We start from the raw sequence: 22,545 nt of genomic DNA on the forward strand, positions 1-22,545 counted from the left end.
TCCTGGGTCAGGAGGATCCCCCGGAGAAGGAATAGGTTACCCACTCCAGTATTCTTGGGATTCCCTTGTGGCTCAGCTGGTAAAGAATCCACCTGCAATGTGGGAGACGTGGGTTCGATCCCTGGGTTGGGAAGATCCCCTGGAGAAGGGAAAGGCTAACCACTCGAGGATTCTGGCCTGGAGAATTCCATGGACTGTACAGTCCATGGGGTTGCAAAGACTTGGACATGACTGAGCAACTTTCACTTCACTTCAGTTTATATTCTATTATTAACAGCTCACATTGCTGTGACACATTTCCCACAACTAAGGAACAGCACTGTTATACCACTATTAACTAAACTTCACAATTCATTTTTATTTCAAATGCTTTTTTCCTATCAGGCTGTTTCTGTCCTAGGATCTAAATAATCCTCATGTCTTCTTAGCCTCTTACGGTGTGTGAGTTCCTCACATTTTCCTTGTTTTTGATGAATTTGACAGTTCTGAAGGAATATTGGTCAGTTATTTTGTAAAAATGTCCATAGATTTGGATTTGTTCAATGTTTTTCTCCTGGTTACACCTTAATGACCCAGATAACCACAATGGTGTGATCACTCACCTAGAGCCACACATCCTGGAATTCGAAGTCAAGTGGGCCTTAGGAAGCATCAGTAGGACCAAAGCTAGTGGAGCTGATGGAATTTGAGCTGAGCTATTTCAAATCCTAACAGATGATGCTGTGAAAGTGCTGCACTCAATATGTCAGCAAATTTGGAAAACTTTCAGCAGTGGCCACAGGACTGGAAAAGGTCAGTTTTCATCCCAATCCCAAAGAAAGGCAAGGCCAAAGAATGTTCAAACAACCACACAATTGCACTCATCTCACACGCTAGCAAAGTAATGCCCCAAATTCTCCAAGCCAGGCTTCAACAGTACGTGAACCGTGAATTTCCAGATGTTCAAGCTGGATTTAGAAAAGGCAGAGGAACCAGAGATCAAATTGCCAACATCTGTTGGATCACTGAAAAAGCAAGAGAGTTCCAGAAGAACATCTACTTCTGCTTTATTGACTATGCCAAAGCCTTTGTGTGGATCACAACAAACTGTGGAAAATTCTCTAAGAGATGGGAATATAAGAACACTTTACCTGCCTCTTAAGAAATCTGTATGCAGGTTAAGAAGCAACAGATAGAACCAGTCACGGAACAACAGACTGTTTCAAAATTGGGAAAGGAGTACAACAAGGCTGTTTATTGTCACCCTGCTTATTTAACTTATATGCAGAGTACATCATGTGAAATGGCAGGCTGGATGAAAACAAACAGGAATCAAGATCACTGGGAGAAATATCAACCACCTCAGATATGCAGATGATACCAACCTTATGGCAAAAAGTGAAGAATTAAAGAGCCTCTTGATAAAAGTGAAAGTTGAGAGTGAAAAGCTGGCTTAAAACTCAACATTCCAAAAACTAAGATCATGGTATCTGGTCCCATCACTTCATGGCAAATAGATGGGGAAACAATGGAAACAGTTTTCTTGGGCTCCAAAATCACTGCAGATGGTGACTGCAGCCATGAAATTAAAACACGCTTACTCCTTGGAAGGAAAGTTATGACCAACCTAGATAGCATATTAAAAAGCAGAGACATTACTTTACCAACAAAGGTCTAGTCAAAGCTATGGTTTTTCCAGTGGTCATGTATGGATGTGAGAGTTGGACCATAAAGAAAGCTGAGCACTGAAGAATTGATGCTTTTGAACTGTGGTGTTGGAGAAGACTCTTGAGACTCCCTTGGACTGCAAGGAGATCCAACCAGTCAATTCTAAAGGAAATCAGTCCTGACTATTCATTGGAAAGACTGATGCTGAAGCTGAAATACCAATAAACTTTGGCTACCTGATGCAAAGAACTGACTCATTGGAAAAGACCCTGATGCTAGGAAAGATGGAAGGCAGAAGGAGAAGGGGACGTGAAAGGATGAAATGGTTGGATGGCATCACTCACTTGATGGACATGAGTTTGAGCAAGCTGCTGGAGTTGGTGATGGGCAGGGAGGCCTGGCGTGCTGCCGTCCATCGGGTCACAAAGAGTTAGACATGACTGAGCAACTGAACAGAGACTGGAAATATGGGTTTTGGGGAAGAAGACCACATTGGTCAAGTGCCATTCTCACCACATCATATCATATCAAGGTACTTGCGATGAACATCACTTATTACTTGATGATGCAACAGTGATCAGGTGGCGAACAGAGTGTTCACTGGGTTCATCCACGGAAATTATACTTCCCCTTCTCACACTTTAGTCTTCAGAAACAGGTCACCAAGTGAGTTCAGGATCAAAAAGTGCAGAGTTATGTGTCACTTCCATGAGAGGGATGTTTCTACATAAATTATTTGAAATTATCTGTATGGGAGAGTTTTTCTCTCCTCCCTCATTTCTTTGTTCATCCAGACATTTATTTACATCAGTAGAGACTCCTCAATACTTACACTATACACTGAGTTAAAATTGAAAACTACTTTCATTGCTCAAATTGTTCCAGCTTCAGCCACTGAGAGCTCTTTCAGAAGGGCTTCCAAGTCTTTGACATGCTCTTATCATTGTGTTTTTTAAGCACTTCCTTACCTTCTGGCAAAAGATGCTCCACACTCCTCTTAAATTTTCCCTCCTCAGCTCTAGAATCTACCACCATTTCTCCAAAAAGCTGAGATTCCTTTCAATAAATGTTTAACAGAAAGTATTAGAGTGACATATCAAGTAAGTCTATCCTGATACTTCTTCTAATACTTATTTTTATGCCAGTGTTTATCAATTCACCTGCTCTTCCATTTTCTTGTACTTATGGAATGACTTCCGAACTTACTGCTTGCTTAGCATCAGTAAGTTTACTGCTTTCCCAGCATCAGGGTCTTTTCCAAGAGGTCAGTTCTTCACAATCCAGGCATTCTTATTATAAATAGGCACACATTGTTTTTTTCTAATAGAGCCATTATAAGTACCTATATATAAAAGTCTATCTTATTTTATTTTAAAAAATTATTTTTAAATTATCCTAAAGGCATTACAGTGAATTTTCAATAGTGGGAGATGTAGGTTTTGAATTCTACCTCAAGAGACATTAAATAATGCCTGCCATATAAAGGGATTACTGAATCCAAAAGGATTGATGTAGGAAAAAAATAAGATAGACTACAATGTGTGAGCTTTATTTGGATCCTGATTTAAGGGGGGGAAAACTGTAAAAATGTTTATGACATTTATGAAACTAGAAATTTGAACTAGATACTTAATATTAAGAAATGGATTTTGGTATAATAATAGTGTTGTAGGGGTATGTGTCATGTATATATATTTAAGCCCTTATTTTATAGACACATAGCAGCCTTAATTTTTTGTGATCTTATTACTGGGAAATCAGTAAAAAGAAAAATTTAGTAGATCCCTAGGTATTATTTTGCTGTATTTATTATTTCTGTGTGAGATGATCACAATTGTAAAAACAAGCTGACAAAACAGCCTCATTTGAAAAAAGATACCTCAAAATTAGAAACCATGTTGTTTAAACATTAGACATATCTTAAAGTTAATGGAGATGGAGAATCATTGTGTTTCCGTATTTAAAAGCCTATCTCTTACCACTTATCAACACAAATGTCAACTTTTTCAAAGAAAGTGATGAAATTTTCAAAAACATACCCAAACAAAATTAATTTTAATTTGTATGGATTTTCAAAGATAATGAGCACATTAGGAGAGAAAAAATGCTTTACAGAATCAAATGGACATTAAGCCAACTTCAAAATAGTTGACAATTACCACAGTTCACAGCTGACGTTAATTTTTAAATGTCTATTGTCCTGACTATTGTAGCTTTCATAAAAAGTGAGAGATTTCAAATCATTCTCTCCACAATCAAAGGACAGTTTAAGTTGTTTTCACTTATTTTAAAATTTCCAGCCTAAAGCAACTCACCTCAATTCTATTAAAAGAAAACAAGGAGAAATAGAAAGTGTTTGTGCTTCTATACTGAACAAAGTTTAAAGTTTCAAAAATACACGCTAGAACATATATTTTACACACACATGCAAAACGTCATGTATCATTTAAAAACATAATGTGGGAGCAACTGTAGCTATCATTCAGTTCAGTTCAGTTGCTCAGTCGTGTCCGACTCTTTGCGACCCCATGAACCGCAGCACACCAGGCCTCCCTGTCCATCACCAACTCCCGGAGTTTACTCAAACTCATGTCCATTGAGTCGGTGATGCCATCCAACCATCTCATCCTTTGTCATCCCCTTCTCCTCCCGCCTTCAATCTTTCCCAGCATCAGGGTCTTTTCCAAGAGGTCAGTTCTTCACATCAGGTGGCCAAAGCATTGGAATTTCAGCTTCAGCAGCAGTCCTTCCCATGAATAGTCAGGACTGATCTCCTTTAGGATGGACTGGTTGATCTCCTTGCAGTCCAAGGGACTCTCGAGTCTTCTCCAACACCACAGTTCAAAAGCATCAACTCCTTGGTGCTCAGTTTTCTTTATAGTCTAACTCTCACATCCATATATGACCACTGGAAAAACCACAGCATTGACTAGATGGACCTTTGTTGGTAAAGTATTGTCTCTGCTTTTTAGTATGCTGTCTAGGTGGGTCATAACTTTTCTTCCAAGGAGCAAGCATCTTTTAATTTCACGGCTGCAATCACCACCATCTGCAGTGATTTTAAAGCCCCCCCAAAAAAAGTCAGTCACTGTTTCCATTGTCTCACCATCTATTTGCCATGAAGTGATGGGACCAGATGCCATGATCTTAGTTTTCTGAATGTTGCGTTTTAAACCAACTTTTTCACTCTCCTCTTTCACTTTCATCAAGAGGCTCTTTAGTTCTTCTTCACTTTCTCCCATAAGGGTGGTGTCATCTGCATATCTGAGGTAATGGTACCTATCAGTACTATTGTATAATACAAGTATTTAATTGATCAAACATCTTTAGCTCAACTTCACCACTCTGTACTTAACAATGATTTCACCATAGATTTTTTTGACACATAATGATTAAATTTTCTCCAGCATGTAAGTTTTTTTGTGTGATTCACCATGCCTGGTGGCTCAGACAGTAAAGAATCTGCCTGCAGTGAAGGAGACCAGGGTTTGATCCCTGGGTCGGGAAGATCCCCTGGAGGAGGAAATGGCAACCCACTCCAGTATTCTTGCCTGGAGAAGTCCACGGACAGAGGAGCCTGGTGGGCTACATACACTCCAGGGTGTTGCAAAGAGTCAGACACAACTGAGCACAAGAAACCAAAAAATTCATGTGACTCAATTTATTGCAATATTTGCTGTATTCCTATTGTCTAGAACCAAACCCACATTATCTCCAAGGTATGTCTGTATCTGTAGTAAAATGTAACACTCCTTAGGAACATCTATTATAGACACCATTACTTCTGGGGGGGTGATTTTTTTCTTTAATTTATAACAGCATATTAAATATATTTAAAAAATACTCCAGATGTTTATCCATACTCACTGAAAGTATAAGTCAGTTAAATTCACTCATTTGTGTCTAGTCTTTGCGACCCCATGGACTATACAGTCCATGGAATTCTCCAGGCCAGAATACTGGAGTGGATGGCCTTTCCTTTCACCAGGGTATCTTCCCAACCCAGGGAGCGAACCCAGGTCTCCCGCATTGCAGGTGGATTATTTACCAGCTGAGCCACCAGGGAAGCCCTAGTATAAGTAAAGTTTATTATTATTATTATTTATTAAAGTATAGTTGATTTACAATGCTATATTAATTTCAGGTGTACAACATAGTGATTCAGTATTTTTACAGATTATACTCCATTTAGAGGAATTATAAAACAATGGCTATATTCTCTGTGTCACATATTACATCCTTGTAGCTTATTTTGTCTCATACATCCCTTTCCCCTATCAGTCCTTCCTCCGACTCTTCTCCCCACTGGTAACCCACTAGCTTGTCCTATGTGTCTGAGTATGTCCCTGCTTTTGTTATATTCATCCATTTTATTTTTTAAATCCCATACATAAGTGAAAACATGCACTTTAAAGTGAGTCTTACTCTGTCTTACTTTATTAAGCACGATACCCTCCAGATCCATTCATATTGTTGCAAATGGCAAAATTTCATTCCTTGTTATGGCTGAGTAATATTCCACTGTGCGTGTATATGTGTGTGGATACCATATCTTCTTTATCCATTCACCTGTTGATGGACACGTAGTTGCTTCCATATCTTGGCTACTGTGAATAATGCTGTTATGAATGCTGGGGTACACGTATCTTTCTAATTAGTATTTTCATTTCTTTCAGATATATATCCAAGAGTAAAATTGCTGGGTCATATAATAGTTCTATCAATTCAATTTTTTGAGGAATCTCTGTATTGTTTTACACAGTGTTGTGCCAATTTACATTCCTACCAAGAGTGATCTAGGATTCCCCTTTCTCCACATTCTCACTAATATTTACTACTTGTGGTATTTTTGATGATAGCCATTTTGAAAGGTGTAAGGTGATAACTCATTGAGGTTTTGATTTGCATTTCCCTGATGCTTAGTGATGAGCATCCTTTTTCATGAGGTGCCATGCACTTTCATAAGCAATTCTTTCAGAATAAAACATCTCAACACTGGGTTGTTAAAGTGTTGAAAGTGTTAGTTGCTCAGTCATGTCTGACTCTTTGTGGCCTTATAGACTGCAGCCTTCCAGGCTCCACTGTCCGTGGAATTCTCCAGGCAAGAATACTGGAGTGGGTTCCCATTTCCTTTTCCAGGGCTGTTATTGTAGTATCCTAAAGCAGATCTTTAGCCTAGGTCGCTTCCCTCATACTCAGTCGGTAAAGAATCTGCCTGCAATGCAGGAGACCTGGGTTCGATTTGTGGGTCAGAAAGATCCCCTGGAGAAGGAAATGGCAATCCACTCCAGTATTCTTGCCTGGAGAATCCCATGGACAGAGGAGCTACAGCCCATGGGGTCGCAAGAGTTGGACATGACTTAGTGACTAAACCACCACCACCACCACACTAGAAGAGGAGAACATCAAACTCCTGGAGTACACTTAAAAACAAGAAAGACGAGGGACTTCTCTGGTGGTCCAGTAGTTAAGACTCTGCACTTCCATTGCAGAGAGCACAGGTTCAATGCCTGCTCAGACAACTATGGTCCCACATGCTACCCACCACCAAACAAGTGACACACACACACTCCTACAGAGGTCAAGAGAACTCAGTAACCACAGCCCACCTTATCACACACTAAAGAAAGTAGGTCTGATGGAGAGGACACCCACCTCTTTGCAAGGAATCCTCTCATGTCACATCTACCTCTGGTAGAAAGGCAAGGTAAACATATTATGCTTCAGAACCAGTTAGAAATTCATTCAAACTCTGCTTCTTGCACTTAATATTTACTCATTCTTCAAAATATTTATTGAACACTTGCTGGATAAACATTTGGATATATAGGGCAAAGTGACTCAATGTTTCTAAAACAAAGTTTCTTCATCTGTAAAACAGGGCTAATTCCCACCTTTCAGAGTCAGGATAAGCATAAGATGATGCAGGAAAAGCAGCTAGCAGAGGACACGGTATAAAGTACACAGTTAATAAATGTTATCTATTAACAGCTCTGCCTCTGAAGATGACCAATAGAATTAAACTTCCTCCTTAATAAAAAAAAAAAACAACAACTGACATTTATCATGCACTCGCTATATACTAGGCATTGTTTTACGCATACCACAACCCTATGAGGTGCATAATATTTTCACCCCTATTTTACAAAAATGAGAAAATCTGGCAAGTTACTTAAACTCTCCCTAAGATCACATAACTGGGAAGTAATGGAGCCTCAATATAACTAAGCCAGGCATCTGATTTCAAAGTACTCTTTATTGTATATACTAAGTTGTGCCGATTTTTAAAAGGTAGAAAATTTAGGCAACTTTAAAAAAGTTAAGCCTAAAGATAATTATGTATAAACTTGAACTCTGTTCTTCATTCTCGAAAGTATAAGTCCAATCCAGTAGGCAGAAAAAAAGAGAGTTAATGTTCAACCTAATTACAGCTGCACATCTTTTTTTAAAAATTAATTTATTTTAATTGGAGGCTAATTACTTTACAATATTCTAGTGGTTTTTTTGCCATGCATTGACATGAATCAGCCATGAGTGTGCATGTGTTCCCCATCCTGAATACCCCTCCCCATCCCATCCCTCAGGATCGTCCTAGTGCACCAGTCCCGAGCACCCTGTCTCATGCATCAAACCTGGACTGGTGATCTGTTTCACATACGGTAATACACATGTTTCAATGCTATTCTCTCAAATCATCCCATCCTCACCTTCTCCCACAGAGTCCAAAAGTCTGTTCTTTACATCTCTGTCTCTTTTGCTGTCTTGCACATATGGTCATCGTTACCATCTTTCTAAATTCCATATATATGTGCTAATATACTGTATTGGTGCTTTTCTTTCTGACTTACTTCACTCTGTATAATAGGCTCCAGTTTCATCTACCTCATTAGAACTGATTCAAATGCATTCTTTTTAATGGCTGAGTAATATTCCATTGTGTATATGTACCACAGCTTTCTTACCCATTCGTCTGCTGATGGGCATCTAGGTTGCTTCCATGTCCTAGCTATTGACAACTGCACATCTTTGTTGAGCTGCTTAACTTTTCTGCAACTTACCAGGAAAAAGGGTGTTAACAACTGTCCTTTATTTCACTTTTAAGTACTACTACTACTACTATTAGATGTGAAATGCATGAGACCTTCCTAACATGTGCCAATGAGGGGAAGAACCAAGCTGTACTATAGGATGTTTGCAAAAACGTACCAGAAATAAAAAACCATGATTCCAACCAATCATGCATAAACTCTAACTAAACATATAACTCATTTCTAGCTTGAATATTTTCAGTATAGAAACGGCTCCTGGCAAAGTATGATACTTGAAAACACTGCATCCTCCAAGGTCAAACAATTTATTTCCAATCTTGATTACATTATTAGATTGATCAGCAAGCCCTTTCTTCACAGGTCCAAAGTAAAGTTCAGTGGGAACCTACTCAAATTGATTACAAACACCAAATAAATGGAATCTGAGTTAACAAGTTTTTACCATAAATAGACTTAAAACATTATATCCAGGGACAGATTAGAAAGACAAATTCAGTTCAGTTCAGTCACTCAGTTGTGTCTGACTCTTTACGACCCCATGGACTACAGCATGCCAGGCTTCCCTGTCCATCACCAACTCCCGGCGCTTGCTCAAACTCATGTCTCATCAAGTCAGTGATGCCATCCAACCATCTCCTCCTCTGTCGTCCCCTTCTCCTCCTGCCTTCAATTTTTCCTAGCATCAGGGTCTTTTCCAATGAAAAGAGTCAGTTCTTCGCATCAGTTGACCAAAGTATTGGAGTTTCAGCTTCAACATCAGTCCTTCCAATAATATTCAGGACTGATTCCCTTTAGGATTGACTGGTTGGATCTCCTTGCTGTCCAAGGGACTCTCAAGAGTCTTCTCCAACACCACAGTTCAAAAGCATCAGTTCTTCAGCGCACAGCTTTCTTTAGTCCAACTCTCACATCCATACATGACAACTGGAAAAACCATAGCTTTGACTAGATGGACCTTTGTTGGCAAAGTAATGTCATTAATTGCCATTAATTTAATGCAATGCTAGTGCCAACAGAGACTGTCGCAAAACTCATAATATCACCAATACAGAGGGAAATGGGGAAGAAGCATCTAGCCTTGCCACCCATGTGTTGCTTCCACCAAACTGAACTTGGTTTTTCCATATAGGCTCTAGAAAGCAGGGAGGAAAACTAGAAACTGGACTATAGTGTCTATTTTGAGCACCAGTAATTCTGCAATACTTTCTCTTGCTTTATATATTTTAATAGCTTAGTAGCTCGTTTGCATAGTCAAAATATAAGGGAATTATACAAAATTAAAACATGAATTTTCTGCTCAGTCAAGTGGGAAAAAACCCACAAGTCCCCAGAACTATCAAACATTTTGAAAATAATATGGATAGTCGGGGGAAAATGTATATGAAATAAACTCCCACATACACATATAAAAGATACCAAAATTATAACGATAATTCACCTAACATTGAAATTACTCATTCAGCATAATTATTTAAAACCAGTATTTAAAAGGTTTTTAATTAATAAATTTAGTACATGTCTAACATCTTGCTAAAAAACAGACTCTTTGGTAATCTTTGGTAAACAAGTTGGAAAAAAGTAAAATTCAGGATCTAAGTCTGCCTTCTATTGATTTTTTGTAACTATTACTTCAGAAACCATGTTCCCAGCCCATTTTAAAAATAGCAGATATAGCTAAAACAAAATAAATAGTTCAAACACACAAAAGGATACTGGTTAACGCTTTAAAAGTTGTTTCCTCTTCTCTATCATCTTATTAGAAGATGATCCAACCTACCTAATGAGACTAATTTCCAAGAACATTAACGTTAAATAAATATAAAACAGGCAAGTATGCTACATTTGATATTAGTTATGTAACAGTGTTTTTACTGTGGCAAACTAGGATACATTAATGCCATTGTGAGTTTTGGTTTATTTAATAAATCTTGGTTTTTAAAACAATTTTGTTGTGACAAATTATTCAATAGATGAATGCAGAAAACTAAAACAGCAGTTATTGTACTTTAGTAAAATTTAAAATTCAATGAATTTATGCAAATACCCACAACCCTTTCTTTCCTGAAACTGCAAGAGTAAGATTAAGATAATGAAAACTTCTATTAGAATTAATGATTGTAATTTAAATTGAAATTGAACAAGAAATTAAATACATCTTTCAAGTTAAAAAAAATTCTAGCATGTTTAATGGTTATTTGTAATTCAAATCAGGGCACAATTGCAATCCTTGGTTTGCAGTACTAACTAGGACATTTAAGCCTGAAGGTGTTGTTTTATTAAGAGTTAACAGGCAAAGTTATGTTAAAGTCTTAAAAATTTCACTTATTCTGACTTATGCTTTAACAATTCTAAATCTGGGCGGAGGGACACATTTCATTAGAAAAATCTCTGTAACTTGCCTACTAGTGATTATCCAGTAGCATGTAATTCACAAAAAGTCCACGAGGCACCTGTATTCAACAAGTTATGCTTTACAGTAACTTCCTACATAGATTCTTAATGAGTACTCTTCAAAAAAATTAGTCCAAATAAATTTATATTTGGCTTAAAAAATTAAAATTCATTTTTCAAAATCGAAGTGAGAGATGAAAAAATATAGAGAAATGCTAAACTTAAGATGCAACTATAAATATCTTAATTTTATTCCTATTAATATAAATGTATATTCAATATTAAATATAATAGAGAATATAATGGTTCTTATTAAGCTAAAGGGCTTTTTAAAATTTTATCCTCCAAATTAACAAATAGAGGGCATTTTCTTCTCACAACAGAAAAATAAATTTTAATTCCTTATATGAACTTTTAAAAAGGACAAATTTAAGGCATTTTTTTTTCAATTTCATTCTATCAACATTCCAAAATTATATATAGAGTTCCTTAAGAAACACCAAAATGAAGAAACAATTAGAAAATTTGTATGAAAGAAAAAAAATGCTTAAGAAAAGGGGTATGTTTTCATTTTCTAAGCAGAAGTTTGCCTACTGTGTTGGCCTATTAAATGATTATCAGCAAATAATATTTAGAGCATAAACACAGAAGTGTTACAGATTCATTGAAATTATTAATTCTTAACAAAATAAATCTAAACCATGATTTAGAACACTGAATTGACTAGACAGCAACACAACTATGAAAAATAGACAAAGCAACTCTATTTCCACTGTATTCTGGCACACAGTAAACAATTTGTCTCTGAAGTATCCATTAGAGCGTTGTATTAATAAGAGCCTTTACGTGAATTGCCATTTAGGAAAGCAGATTTGCCCACAGACCAGTAATCTGTGAATAAATTTATTTATTCCTTTACTCAGCAGATATTTCCTGAGCGCCTACTTTTCACCAGATATTTTCTTACACATTGTAATGCAAAAAGATGGGTTCCCTGACCTCATCAAATAACCACACAAATCAACGTAAAAATGGCAAATGGAACAAAGAAGATATACAAGGCAATAAGATAGCACGTAACTGAGGATCTGTTGGGATCTGGGGATTCGGAAGGCTTTTCTAAGGTGGAGGATGGGAGGCCTGAGATCTGAAAGATGAGCAGGACTTAACTGGGTGAAGAAATAGTGCAAAGGCTCAAGGGCGGGGTAAACAGGACTGAAAGAAGGCCAGTGGAGCTGGTGCTAGCAATGAGGTTTACCGCATAGGCAAGAGCCAAACTTTCAAGGGTCTTATAGGTCATTTTAAGGACTTTTTCTTCAAAACAGTGAGAAATCATTAAGTTTTTAAAATTGAGGGGGGTGCATGAGAAGTGAAAGGGTAGGATCAGAAGAGAATCATTCTTAAGAAGTTCATCCTGACTACAGGTTTATGAATCCAACAAAGATGCTACAATTATCATGACCTTGACTGAAAATTTATTTTGACCCTTGAAATAGGAGAAAAAGAAGAAGCAGAGTACATAAATTTTACCTTTTCTAAACCCAACCACCACTTCTCAAACTTTTCCACTGATGTATCCATAATTGCTAAATGGAGTACACTCATAACCCTGGGAGGTCTGGGAAATGCAGCTTTAAACAGCCTGCTGCGAGCTTAAGGTTCCTGTTAAGATTCCTGTTAAGCCTTTGGTCTCATCTTTAAAATCCTGCCAATTTTGCTTTCTATAGCATGAATATAATATCTGTTCGTTTTAATGTAAAAATAATGTTCTAAAATACTTAGCAAAAATCAACTCTTTGGCTTCTTTTGATCATTTGGCTTCCACAACCATAGAAACGTACCATTTTGGGGAGCACAGGCCTATGCTATGTATGAAAACTGAATTCACTCACTGAATGCTAAGACTACACTGGCTGCTCTTCAGCCAGACACTAAACTATGACAAACTTATAAAACATAAAGCTTTCGATTCCATTTTTTCCCCCAAATTACTTACCCTCCCTTGCCCCCACCTTTAAATCAGTACAGATGATCCATCCTTCTAGGACTCTTTGTAGAAGTTAATACTTCAGCTTTCACAATAAACCTTAAATGTGAGGGAAGTCACAGAGAAAGCTAGAAGTAGTCCTAATCAGAAGTCACTCTGCTATAAATGAAAATGATAATTTATCATTGTTTAAAAAACAATGTCAACATTTAAAAGCCCATCTTCATTCTTCATGTAAGAATTTGGATCAGTAAATTTCTAAATATCCAACAACATAATGTTAATGATGTAATTAATCTTCAAAATAACTCATTTTAACATTATTTCCAAATTATTCCTGAGAAACAGATTTGAAACAGCTGTACCAATTCAATACACATTCTTTGTGGGCTTATTTTTGGCAGCCAAAGTTTTATAATGTGGTATTTATTTAAACTCAGGACACGATGAGAGTTTTATTGTCTTTGTGAAATGCAGATTTGTTCTTGTACTTTTGTGCCTCCTACTCATGCTCCTCCCTCACTTTCCCTCTGCTGCCCACCTTTCTCCTTCAACCAGACAAATCTAGACACAACCCCTCTGGTTAATCACCCTATCTCAACTCTACAGTCTCTTGCTGTGCTTCTACATTTAGAATACATCCCTCTTGGAATATACCTTAATTAAATAAACTGCTTACACAGTTGCTAAAACGCCAGCTACCTCATGGATTCTTTCCTGACTTACTAAAATCATCATCTTCTCTTTCCACTCGTGCTTGTATACATATTCAAACTCTTAACATTTACCAAATGTACTAATTGGGACCTATCTCTGTCTTGGCAAAGGTTTGTCAATGTTACTGCCATCCCTTACAGAGACTAATTTCTTCAAAGCAGGGAATTATTTAAATCCATCCATTAAAGAAACTTCCATGCTGAAAACTAAGTAAATAATATGTAAGGACTAGAATATATCTACGTAAATATACTATTTTTCCTACTGTGCACTATATTACAAGTGTTACCTTAAGGAGCAAATGTTAATGACACTATAAATAAAATGTTTCTTGTGAACTCAACTCTACATATCAAAAAGGTAAAGTTCCTCTTTGCATAAAATGACAAGAATTTCTGTTCCAAAAATGCCAAATCCAAAGCAGGTAACTGTTGGTTACTATCTAGTCACACTGCAATTGGGGAAAGAAATTAATTTTTCAAATAGAGGTGATAGCACCAATTTGGTCATTTAACATATTTTTTCCCCTTATGGTGTATACTTTTCAAATTCCTGCCAGAAAATTATTTCTGATCTCTCTCTCAAGACAGTTAAATCAAAATTTTGACATTTTCCTGATTAAGATAAATTTCAACTTCAGGTCTGGTCCTATGAGGGGGAAAAGAAATTACTAAAGAGCACTGTACCTGTCGAAACTGTTTTCTGTTACCAGACACATTTTCCCTTAGAGCATTTACACTTTTATACTAAATAGAGCTTATTTCATCACTGCATTTTCCTCTTTTGTAGAGCTGTATGCAAAATGTTGGCTTTATCTGTTTTTTAAAACCTAAAATAATGTATTTCATTTTCTATCCTCAAGAAGGCTGAGTCATCGGGACAGAAATTAGAAGTCAGTGAATGCTTCTTAAAGAAAACGGTTTATAGTAAACAGGAAAGACCAGAGCAGTTAATTGTGGGATGGTTTAAGAGGCTATCTTAAAAATATAGACTATTTTAGGAATCACAATAACACAAGAGTGGATGAAACTAAGTCACAGAGACCATAAGAGAAGATCAGCAAAGTGGGGCCTGTTGGTTGACTCTGAAAACAATAATCCATTTTATTTGATCCAGAAAAGGATTAAAGATCACTGGAAAAATATCATAAAGGGAGCTGGTCCAGGAAAATAACTTTATCTTAGTCATATTTATATTATGAAAGAATTTCAAAAGTCAGAAAAGGTGTGATTAAAAAAAAAAAACTGGAATCACTGGGTGTGACATGGATAAGGAAAATGAGTAATAAAACTAGTAACAGGGGTCCTAACTTGTTCAGGGGTTTTTGTTATATCTCAGAGGGCAAAAAAGGTAGACTCAAGCAACTGCAGATTATGAAGTATTTCCAGGCACTGCAAGTGAACAGACAGGAGCTGAGAAATAATGTACTTTAGAGTAATAGACTGAGCAAAAATTAGAAACAGTTACTGTGCTGACCTACTTTTGTACCTTTTTCCAATAACTGCTTTGTTTTTATTTACTGTAAGAAGGATTAGGTTTTAAAATTTTTTGTCAAAACTACAAGAGGAAATTGAATGCAATTTCCAACTGAAAAAGGTTAGTTTCAAACACTGAGTATTTGATTTTCTCAAAAGATATTTTTATAAAATTCATTTTTAAAATTAATTTCGAAGGCTATGAGACATTTCCACATTGTGTGAAGTACTATCAGGATAACATGGGACATAAATGCTTATTTTACTGACTCATGAGAGTTCATATATTTACTGGCACTAACACTGACACTCATACCAAATTTTTATTGTCAGCAGAAAATGCAATGAGTGTTGGATTTTACAAACAGTGGAGCTGGGAGTGAGCAAAAAACATGCTCAATTAACATACATTAATACTTAGGTGTTCTGAAATAATTTTAATAAAAAGAAATAAAGTGAATTGCAATGTATATATGGTCCTTCATAATTAAACTTGAATATATTCTACCAAAGCTTAATAATCTTGTCAGCCAGGAGTTTTTCCCTTCATTTCCCGCTCTGCTGACTGAGTTTCTATAGCACTTCTATAAATTGTCTGGAAGTATTAAATACATGGCCATGCTATTTTTATATGCTTAGTGGTTCATTTCCTGTTTAGTGAAGAAAAAAAAAATAGCCTAGAAAGAACATAAAGCATATACCTTACTAAAGAGTTATAACCATCTACAATTGTGACCAGGTGAAACCATATGATATATATATGCTTTAAATCTTAAGGATGATGAAACTGTCACATTAGGAGCATGTTTTTAAAGAACTCCCACAATGTTACAGTTGTTGGAAAGTCCTATTCATGCTTTGGTACTGCCTATATAACACTACATACAACACTAAATGAGGTTTAGCCATTCCAAAGCTACAGCCTGAATTAATTGAGTTTTAAACATTAGTGCATCTGAAGAAAGGGTGAAAAGTATTTTTAAAGTGTATTTTATAAAGTTTATTTGGGAAAAAGAGTGGGAGGGATTAATTAAAGTAACAGTGTAAGTTACCTTAATTAATTTGAGGAAATGTTCCTTTCATCCAACTACTTTTTTAAACCTTATTTTCCAATAGTATTTGCAATCAAATTTATATGAAGATTATGGGAATTTCAGCAGTAAGCAGTTTGGGACTTGAAATATACAGATACATCAGTGATTCTCTTCCGCTTTAATGTATACAAAGATACATGAATTCTGTTTTTCCAAATAGTGCTAAAAATGTGTCACCAACAGGTAGGAAAATAAATTATTCAACTTAAATATAACAATCACTTAAAATCACAGCAGTTGATGTTAGTTCAACTTTAAAGAAGCTGCATTTTAGGCTGGAGAGATTTTTAAAGGACTAGTGTACTGAGAAACTAATGATGTGTGTCAGAATATGTACATCATATGTACTGTATGCTTCAGTGGACCTAAAGTGTAGAGAGAGGGGAAACTGCAGAAAGGTACTGGGAAGGTGGGAGGTGAAGAAGATGGAGTATGCAGCACTCACTACAAGCATCATGGGAATTTGTGAGAGGTAGTCTCTGAAGGTAATCTGACTCCCATGGAGCCGAGACAGCTTTTCTTTGAGTACTTCAGTAACAAGACTGAAACTAAAGTAATCTTATAGGCAAATTCAAAGGATGGATTTTAATTAAGCATTCTTGCTTCTTGCATGTACTCTGGCTTTTTCTTCCATGACTGAGAAACAGAAAAGACAGATGTTTGTCTGCATCTGACACTCCAAAGGGGGTTAAAATTGATGGGAATCTAGGAGAGTGGAATTTCAATAGCAAATATGAAAAGAGAAGAAGCTGCAGGGGGGGAAAAAAAAAAAAAGAGCCACTGCAGGACTTTGTCTTAGTCATGGCACCCATGGCACCTTAGCACAATTCACCGAACACAGGGGGGCAGTCGATAAATAATAAATTCGATTTAAGTCAATACACTCATTTGTACTGTGCTTTGCAGTTACAAAGCACTTTCCACATATCAGAAAAGAAAAACGAAGTAAATGAAGAATAAAGGAGCAAGTAAGGGCATAAAAGGAAAGCAAATGGATAAAGGAAAATCCACAAGAACAAGAGGCTGAAAACGCTCCGGGTAAAAAGAAAAGAAAAATTGAGTTTCCCCCTGTCGTTCTCTATCCCTTCCAATCGTCCTACCTTTCGTTCTAAAGTACCTGAAGCTTGGAAAATCTGAGTGCTAAGCAAGCCCTAAGAAGGGGCTCCCCCATCTTCGGAACGGGCATTTTCAAATGATAAGCCTTGGTCCCTGACTAATCTACCCAGAGCTTGTGCCTAAGAATAACCACGGGCAAAGCTCTAACATCTCCCAAGTGCAGCGAGGAATCCTTTTTTTCCATCCCATCCATCCCCCGTCAGCATTCCCCAAATCTTAGGAATCTTGAGGCTGGGAGGGGGTGCAGTGGTCGTGAGGAGTGGGTCCTCTACAGGCCCCTTAACTCAGACAACAGAGGGAGATAGTGAGGCAGGAAAGACCAGGGACTAGAGAAAAAGCCCACGTTTGAGATTAGGAGGGCGAATAAATTAAGTATGGTTATTAGAAATTGCCAGGGGGCAAAAAGGGGAGCGTCTTCAAGATGGAAGAAATGAGGGGGCACTTGAACGTGCATCATCTTACACCTGGGTCGAGCCCCCAGTGTAAAAAGCCTTAAGATGCAAAGCCTCCAGCGGTCAGAAGAGGAGGAGGCAGAGGATGCGGGGTGAGGGTGGAGGGGGGATGCACAGGAGGGAGCCACAGACACCAGCGCAGATGCTGTCCCGGGGGAAGCATGTTTTCCTCTCCTCCAAAGTAGCGCATCCCTCGAGCATCCTCAGCCCAACCTGGGGAAGAGGGTGAGCTCCCCGGATCCAAAGCCCTGCGGCCGAGTCCTGACCCCATTATGTGGGCTTAAAAGTTGCCGGGAGAGTTGGTGCAAGAAAAAGCAGTTGGCAGGGGCTGCCGCCAAGGGGGTGTCAGGATTCCCAGGAACAAAGGGGTCGGAGGAAAGGGCGACAGTTCCTGGGGCCTCCTCCCGGAGGGGGAAAACCAGGGTCGCTATATCCTCCCGGCCTGAGGGTACCGAGGGTAGCCAGGAGGCAGAAAGACAGGGATTCCGCCGCCCGGCTTCCAGCTTCTCATCGGGTTGCGCCGGCCACCCCCACGCTCTCCGCGCCCCTCTCCGGCTCGGAAGCCACTGGCTGGAGACAATAGGAGACCGGGATCCCGAGCCCCAAACAGTCCCGGCAGTCCCCCGCCGCCCTCGGCGCCCCAAGATCAGCCCCAATGGCGGGCTCGGCCGCGGCGGGCGACCCTTCCCTCCCGCGCGCCGGGACCCCACGCCCCAGGGCCGCCTCGCCGTCCGCACAGCGGGCATTACCTTTCATCCAGTCCACGACTTGACTCGGAGACCATTTGCTCACCGGTTCCATGATCAGAGCCATGGGCACGGGGTCGGTTCCGCGCGGGGCGCGGAGCTCGGAGCTCAGACACAAAACGAACTCAGCAGCCTGAGCCGCCCTCAGGTGGGGTCCCTCGCTGGTCGCTGCCTCGCTGGACGGGCGGCGCGGAGAAGGCGGCTTTTGTGTATCGAGTCTCGCGGCTGCAATGTCTCGCAGCAAACGGCGGGCAGCAGCGGTGGGAGAGGCGACGGGGAGGGAAAGGCGCCGGGGTCGCGGCTCCGCGCCGGCTCTGCTCGCTCCCCGCTGAGGTGGCGGCTGCAGCCGTGGCTCGGCCACTCCGCTCGGGTCTCGGTCCCTCCGGGGCTTCAGTTCATGGCTTGCACTGCCGAGGGTCGCGCCGCTAAGGCAAGGAGCTGCCGCCGCACTCCCGAAGCCAACTTGCCCGTTAGCCTCGTGCGCGGGAGTGAAGCCCCGGGCACGACCAGCTACCCGGCGGAAATGACGAGGGGCCTCCTGCCACCCAAAATATCTCTCCGCAGCCCTCGGGTGCGGGGCGCGCGCGCCACGAGCCCCCCGCCCGCTCGCTGCCGCGCGGTCCCGCCCCCGGGGCCGACGGCAGGAGCGCGAGGCGCGTGCGCGTGCGCGCCCGCAAGAGGCCCGATCCCGGGGTCTGCCTGTCAGTCAGGCAGGTGCGGGCGGCTTGCAGCGTCGCGTTCCCGCCCTGCGGGCCGCCCCGGGACGGAGGCGGACGAGGGGCGCGTGCGCGGCGGCAGTGGCGGCGGCGTCGGCCTTGGGTCGGTCGATCAGTCAGTCTGTCAGTCAGGTGCCGGGGCGGCGGGAGCGCGGCTCTGAAGGGCCTCTGAGCGGACGCGGCGGCGGTGGCGGGACGCCCTGCCCACCAGTTGAGCGCCAACTGCTGAGGCGGCTGAGGAGGTACCTGTGGCCCCGCCGCCGAGGGGAGGGGGACGCCGCTGAGCGCGGGGGTTAAAGCGGGAGCCCGGGCTTTCCTCGCTCCCGCCCTCCCGCTGCTGAGTGGGCTCCCGAGGTGATTCCCGAGCCCCGCGCACGCCCGCGGAGACGGAGGCGTGGAATGCCGCGGACGGGGACCGGGCCCGGCTGGCCAGAGACGCAGCGATGACGAGGCAGGAGGGCCGGTGCTGTGGGACCGGCCCCGGTGCTGCACTGGCCGGGGAAATCAGGCGCCCAGCCTGGAGCCCGCGAGCGCCGGCCGCGGCGATTCTGAGGGAGGTTCGGCCCCACGTGCCTTTTGAAGGGCTTGGTATGGGGTTTTCGGCCAAGTCCACCGAAGCTCAGAGCGCCCAGTGCCCGTTTTAGAGGATGTCCTTTTGTTTAAAGATATTCTTGTGTAAGAACTGAAGGGTAACCCTGGGCTTGAAAATGAGTGACAAAGTGTGGAAAACGATTCTTCAAAACTCCCGTTCTTCAGAAATGTTATACAGGCTCCCGTGCAATCCTTAGTACAAAGCTTTCCTAATGAGGCTCGAATTAAACGACGAATAATTCATCCTAGAATGTTTGGACGCAAGCAGTCTGCCACCATTGTAGATGTTTTATCTTTGTCATTCTTAAATAGCTCCACTGAGTAAAGGAGAAACTCATCTTACTTGTATAACCATTTCAATTTTACTTGTATAACCATTTCAATAACGGCAGTAGGTTTTGCCAGTCCCTGCAGTAACCCATTTTGTCTAGTTCAACTGCAAGAGATGCAGAACTGCCACTTTTCTCAACCAACAGGAGTTGACATCTTCCCACCCCTACCCCGCCCCTCACAACACACAAAGAGCTGAAACCACAGTAAAAATATTTTTGATCTTTTCAGGCTAGTGATACACAAGAAGTAAAACTTAAGATGACCTGTCTGTAGGCTGTGGTTTATTTTTTTTTTAATAATACAAACTTAAAAGTATATGGGAGATTTTGGAAAGAAATGTAGATTATCTAGACAAGTCTACACTCAGGTGAGACAGATATAGCACCTTCCTTTCATAATCCAGATCGTGGTGTGATTTACAGTTTTTTTTCTTGGCTTAACCAGGCGTGAAAGGTTTATTTTGAAGTGCCTCCATTCCCGTGTTCTCAGAAGGCTGCATCAATATTTCTATAAAAGATCATTTCCAAGCATCAGTAATTTATGGAGTAGCTTTATATTCAGAAATGGAATGGATGCATTGTGAATCATTAGAGGTTACAGTCACGGAGAGATGTTGAAAGTAATTTGATCAAAATAATATGCTAATAATAACAACGAACGTTTATTGAGCCCCGTGTTAAGTATTTTACTTATATTTTATCCTCAAAACAGCTGTATCATTAGCAACATTTTATAGATGAGAAACTCGTGGCTATCGCATTCACTTCCTATCCCTAGAGCCTATGACACATAGTTGAATAAATGTTGAATAAATTAATGAATAAGGCTTAAAGAGGTTAAGTAATTTGTCTGAGATCATGATGTATGATTGTAATACCAAGTTAAGGTGATTCCACAATATGAGCTTTTAAAACTAGTACAAAGATTGGTATCAGTGTCACAAAATGAACAGTACTTTGGAAGGGGAAGGTCTATTCATTGTTAACTGACCATGTCTCATCAGAAAGTTAATAACAAAGGAGGCTGAGAGTCACCATGAGTGTTCCTGAGCAGTACCAACTGAGAATATAGGAAATGAAGAAATTTGGCTGAAACACCCAAACAGTGTATCCTGGCTGTGTTTCTATGACAAGCAACCAGCCTATACGTCATAGTGCAAGCAAGCTTAAAGTGAGATATTGTTTGCATAATGAATGTAATATCAATCAAAACAAATGCTAAAGACCAGGATGCAGTAAAAATAAAAGACATGCATGTGGTAAAAAGACAAGTGCCAGAGAAAATGGGAAAAAAAGGCCCTAGAAAAAGAGGATATTGAGAATTACATCACAGAATTAGGTTGTACACATTCTCCTATTTATGTTACATTAAGGAATTTATTTAATCTAATCACCTCAGATAACTTTCCACCTGTGGGATCTAGTTCCCTAACCAGGGATGGAACCCTGGCCCCTAGATTGAGGGAATGGAGCCTGAGCCGCTGTATTTCTGGGGAAGTCTCTCTACAACTTTTCAAATAAACTACCTTTTATATTCTTTTGCCTCTTATTCAAAATGTTAATCTCTTGCCCCATTTTCGTTAGTATAACGTTATTACATAAAACTTCAACCTCTTAATTTTGCCTTCTCAATGAACAAATCTCAAGGATTAGGGGAAAAGGTATGTTGTCATAAACTACATATCACAACAGTGCACTAAATGATATGTGACACATACTTCAGCAGTCTAGATACAAAAGCCAAACTGATTCTTTGGAAGCAGGTAAAGGAGAAACATTAAGTTGATTAAATTAATTGGAGACAACTTGGTAGATATCTGCAACTATATCAAAATAAACCACTTTAAATTGTCTTTTAATCCAGTTATTATAGTTTTGTATTTTTGTCTTTTAGACCCTCTCGATTTCCATAAAAAATTAAAATGTCTTGACCAAAATATTTTCAGTTAAGATTTTGTGGTATATGTAATGAGTCTAAGTACTTCAGATACAAAATTTACAAAGGTCCTCTGACTAGAATCTAGGTGCTAGATGGGGAGGGAACCTTAAGCCTTTGTCTTTTGGGGGCCAGAGACAGGAGTAAATAATATGAATGTTTCCTCTGGAGCTGCAAGTTGAAGATCTCTAACCTCCACACGTTCTAATCTAGATTATTTCATAGGGGCCTTAATCTTCACTTCCCATTTCTTCTGCTGAGAAGCTTACTCTGCACAGACCTCAGACTTGCGATGC

General features: G+C 39.9%; 1 protein-coding gene across 4 annotated transcripts in view; it reads right to left on the reverse strand.

Moving 5' to 3' along the window:
- CNKSR2 (connector enhancer of kinase suppressor of Ras 2) overlaps positions 1-18,848 on the reverse strand; it is a 271,503-nt gene extending 252,655 nt beyond the window's left edge. For all 4 annotated transcript variants that reach the window (XM_061136326.1, XM_061136325.1, XM_061136324.1 and 1 more), the window contains exon 1: positions 18,678-18,848. In XM_061136326.1, the coding sequence (XP_060992309.1) occupies positions 18,678-18,741 (64 nt within the window). In that variant the 5' untranslated portion in view covers positions 18,742-18,848. The remainder of the gene's footprint in view (positions 1-18,677) is intronic.
- Between the last annotated feature and the right edge of the window lie 3,697 nt (positions 18,849-22,545).

The sequence above is a fragment of the Dama dama genome, chromosome X (genome assembly GCF_033118175.1).
Source record: "Dama dama isolate Ldn47 chromosome X, ASM3311817v1, whole genome shotgun sequence".
Lineage (NCBI taxonomy): Eukaryota > Metazoa > Chordata > Mammalia > Artiodactyla > Cervidae > Dama > Dama dama.